Source organism: Humulus lupulus, chromosome 4 (genome assembly GCF_963169125.1).
Source record: "Humulus lupulus chromosome 4, drHumLupu1.1, whole genome shotgun sequence".
Classification (NCBI taxonomy): Eukaryota; Viridiplantae; Streptophyta; class Magnoliopsida; order Rosales; family Cannabaceae; genus Humulus; species Humulus lupulus.
The window spans coordinates 200,532,345-200,536,775 of NC_084796.1; the positions used below are offsets into that span (position 1 = coordinate 200,532,345).

At 38.7% G+C, this 4,431-nt stretch overlaps 1 protein-coding gene across 1 annotated transcript; it reads left to right on the forward strand.

Annotated features, from left to right (window-relative positions):
• Positions 1–2,297: 2,297 nt before the first annotated feature.
• LOC133832801 (uncharacterized) lies at positions 2,298–3,782 on the forward strand. Its single transcript, XM_062263095.1, has 2 exons — positions 2,298–2,966; positions 3,126–3,782. Exons 1-2 carry the CDS (start codon positions 2,298–2,300, stop codon positions 3,780–3,782), a joined length of 1,326 nt encoding a protein of 441 aa, XP_062119079.1.
• Positions 3,783–4,431: the final 649 nt, after the last annotated feature.

The following is a 4,431-nucleotide window of genomic DNA, read 5'->3' on the forward strand; positions in this document are numbered from 1 at the left end:
TGTACATAGCCAGTTGCTCGGCCGCCACGGTTAAGGTTTAGGCAAGGACGCGAGACCTGAAGACTGTCTATTTTGCCTTAATATGGCCAGTGATTACTCATGTACTTTTGGGAGTCTGTAAACTTATTTTAACTCTGTTTTCTTATGGGATCCCGTGTTTATTATAGTTTAAATATATGAAATGAGTTTTTTGAGACCAAAACCTTTTAAACCCTAGCTCTTACGTGTTTAGTGACACGTTTTTAAAATAATGACTTGATTAGCAAGTCTTGCACCTTTATAAGTACACAGTGTAGCGATCTTGGCTATCCAAGGCGTTACACGGTATTTCCACCTAGGCTTCCTAACCTCAAATATATCTCCAATTATTTATTTCCATAACCCGATATCCCAAATAATCACCTAACACCCGAAGTATCCCTTGACTTGTCCCAAGTCAAGTATTGGGCCCCGCTGTGACTTTCCTGCTACTTGCTCCCTAGGATTGCCTCGTGCCGAAAGCTGCAAACACATATATCCACATAATAATGTGGTCTCAACAGTTTATCACAAATAATCATGTTTATGCCCTAACAGGCCAAAATTACAATTATGCCCTCACCAGCCAAACAGGGCCTGCATGCTTACCCGATACTCATAAACATGCTTTCTCACCATTAATTCCCATAACCTCCAATTATGCCCTCCCGGCACACTAATCAAGGCCCTTAAGCCTTATTAGTAATTTTGGGTCGTTACATCTCCACCACTCGAATGCAGATGAAGACTTGGGGGTGAATGTTGTCCGTATTTTCTACCAAGGACACGTGGCACCACCAAATGGGCTTTGTTAACCCTCAGGGTAGGCCCAGGCCCAACTTGGGTCCAATAAATAATGATTACCCGAAGTATGGCAAGAACCCGGACCAGAAGTGAAGGCCCGGACCAACATCGTGACCACGAATGGCCCATATCAACCTCGATAAAGGTCGTTATAGTGTATAGCCCAGCTCAATGAAAAAATCCCACAATTTGAGAACCGGATCGTATCTCTGGCTCCATCTGTGCATCCCAGTTTGTTACAACAAGATATATCCTAGACTCACCACCTTAAGAGAATACCTACCTTTGGAAATGAATCTGAACTCTCCGTCTAGGTAGCGCAAGATAGACACGTGATCCTGCTGATGTCATCCCCGAGAAGTTCGGTGGTTGATCTCCTCAACCAACCTGCAAAAGGGGAGTGCACAAAAGGTATAATATTCTTAGGGATTGGAGCTACCACTACTCTAACACATCCTGTCCCCTGAATCCCCATGACGGCTCACGCGCGCCAGTCACTGTCAACATACAAAGGACAGCTGGAGTGTCCATCTAAACTTGGGTCGGCCCAATGGGCTTTAGATTAAACAATAGCACTTTATACTTGTATCAAGTTTCATTAATTGTAATTACATCCCTATTGGGCCCGGATTAGTCCGGCCCAAAATACATGGCCATCTATAAAAAGAGCCCTCAGTTCACTATAAAGGGGATCTCCCAATTTTTTATGCATGCAAAAACACTTCTGAACTGGTTACTAAAACCCTCCATTGTTAAAACTCAAAGTTTAATACTATTTACTCGTGGACTAAGGCTCATTAATGCCCCAACCACATAAAAATCATGGTCTTAAATGTTTATTTCCTTTCTTGCTATTTCTAAATCTTAATATATATATAGTTTTCGAAAAACTCGATAAACAATAATATTATTAAAAATAATATAATAATTTTATAAATAAATATATTTATAATAATATTTCCCCAGGACCTGATGGGTTTGGTTTTGCTTTCTTCAAAGTGTTATGGATGGACATTGGAGGAGATATGTGTAGAGCAGTTAGCCATTTCTTTGAGACGGGACATTTTCCAGCCGAGCTTCATAATACAACCATTTCATTGGTCCCTAAAACAGATACCCCTGCTCGAGCAGTGGACTACATACCTATTGCTTGTTATTCTAAAATATACAAGTGTATTTCAAAACTTTTGTGTTCCCGTTTGGCCAGGGCCCTTCCAGGTTTAGTTCAACAGAACCAAGGTGCCTTTATTCAGGGTAGATCGATTGCTTATAATATCTTGATATTCCAAGATTTAATCAAGAATTATGGTAGGAAAGCTACCTCTCCTAGATGTGCCATCAAGATAGACGTTAGCAAAGCTTATGACACTGTTGATTGGTGGTTCCTTGAAGTCCTATTGAAGTCTTTATGTTTCCCTATGAGGTTTATAGGTTGGATTATGACCTGTCTAAAAAACACAACTTAATCCTTGCTTATGAATGGAAGAGTTCAAGGTAGCTTCAAAGGTGAGAAAGGGCTACGACAAGGAGATCCTATATCTCCTCTTCTGTTTGTCCAAATAATGGAGTATCTTACTCGGAGACTTCAACTGGCAGCTCAAAGTTCTACATTCAGATATCACCCTATGTACAAAAGCCTTAAAATTCTAAATCTTTGCTTTGCTGGTGACTTGATTTTATTTTGCAAAGGGACTCAATCTTCTGTTAGGGTGCTTAAAGTAGCTCTAGAGGAGTTTAGTTCTGCTACAAGACTCCATGTTAATCCTAGCAAGTCTCACATTTATTTTGGGGGAGTGACTGCAGCGGATAGAAAGACCATAGCTCATGAGATTCAACTTACTGAAGGGCCATTTACTCTCAAGTACTTAGGAGTTCCTATGCGGGCTACTAAGTGGAAACATGAGGATTGTGGCATTATTATCCAAAAGATCAAACTGAGGTTACATACCTGGGTGAGTAGGCATCTTTCATATGCGGGCAGAATTCAACTGATTCATTCAGTGTTGTCTGGTCTTCAAAATTACTGGATGAGCATATTTGTTCTTCCCCAAAGTGTTGTTAAGGAAGTTGAGAAGCTTTGTCGTGGCTTTCTTTGGGGTCTCAATGGTAATAGAAGTAAGATTCACATAGCCTCTTGGAAGAAAGTATGTCTCCCATAGGCTTATGGTGGTCTCGGTTTCAGAGATGGTTCCAATTGGAACTGTGCTATATTAGCTAAATATATTTGGGCCATTTCTGAGAAGCATGATTTGCTATGGGTCAAGTGGATTAACTATGTTTATTTGAAAGACTCCAACTTCTAGGATTACAAGCTGAAATCAGATTCGAGTTGGTATTGGAGAAAACTTTGTCACTTGAGGGGAAAATTTAGCCAAGTTGAAGTGAGAGCAGCTGGTTTAACAGGGACGTTTAGAGCTTCTAAACTCTATAACAGTTCTCTTTGCCAACAACAGGTTGATTATCATCAAGTAGTTTGGTGCAAGATGTCTCTCCCCAAGCACAGATTTTTACTTTGGCAAGTGGTGAACTCTCACCTTCTTACTAGAGATATCATGATCAGGTTTTGTATTCCACTTGATTCAATATTATGTCCTGTTTGTGGTCTCTATAATGAAAGTCACACTCATCTCTTCTTTGAGTGTTATCTTTCGCAGAAGGTGACAGATTTAATTTTCAATTGGATGGGGTTTAGAGCTTGGCCTTTTGAGTTTACTGGGTGGACTAATTGGCTTGCTAGTAGAAGAACAGAGATCATTCCTTCTATCACCTATATGATTCTTGCTTCTGTTGTTTATAATCTCTGGAGGAACCGAAATAGATGCATTTTTTATGGATTTTCCTGGACTGCTGATTGTATAGCTAATGATATAAAGAGTATAGTTCATTACAAATTATTCATTGTTAAGAATAAGAAGATAACCTTACAGGAACAAAGATTTATAGACAAAACTAATATGTAATTAGGTTGGGTGGGGAGCTAGTGTTTTCTTTGTTTGTTTAGTTTCAGACTGGTTGTATTGGTTGTTTGATTAATGAAGTTCATTTCCTTCTTGATCAAAATTTTTTTTTATAAATAAATATTAATCTATGATTTTACTTCTTCCTACTTATTAAAGAATTAAAAAAATCATTACTATGTGGAGCACTCACAGCAGATGCTCTAAACCTGCTCTTCTCTATTTTAGAGAAGAGAATCATCAAAATAAGTCTAAGAGCACTCTCATCAGAAGATGTAAAATAAAAAATAATAATGTATATTATAAAGAATTTGTGATAAAATGGAGCTCCATCAGCTCCTTCATTTTACGCAGACATTAGAGAATGTTACTATAAATGCCCTACATTTATGACACATTGTAGATACTGTAAAGCATATATGTTAATAATTTCTCACTCTCTTTTTTTCCTCCCTCTTTCCCTCGCTTTTGCTGAAGCTGGCACCAAATAAAGAAGCACTTCTCTGAATCTGGCAAGAGACCTTCATTTAGAGCTTCTACCAATATTCAAAAGTTGATTCTAGGTTCTTCCCTTGGACTCAAGAGCATTCGATGCCCATCACTGGTTCAGGTAGAATTGTTTCCTTCAATTGTATAAATTCCTCTTCTTTCT

Bases quoted from the DNA above. Each gene is read 5' to 3' on its own strand.
- LOC133832801 (XM_062263095.1), top strand. From the start codon at position 2,298: ATGAATGGAAGAGTTCAAGGTAGCTTCAAAGGTGAGAAAGGGCTACGA. The intron at 2,967-3,125 runs GTATGTCTCCCA...TCCAACTTCTAG, and splicing joins ACATAGCCTCTTGGAAGAAA to GATTACAAGCTGAAATCAGA.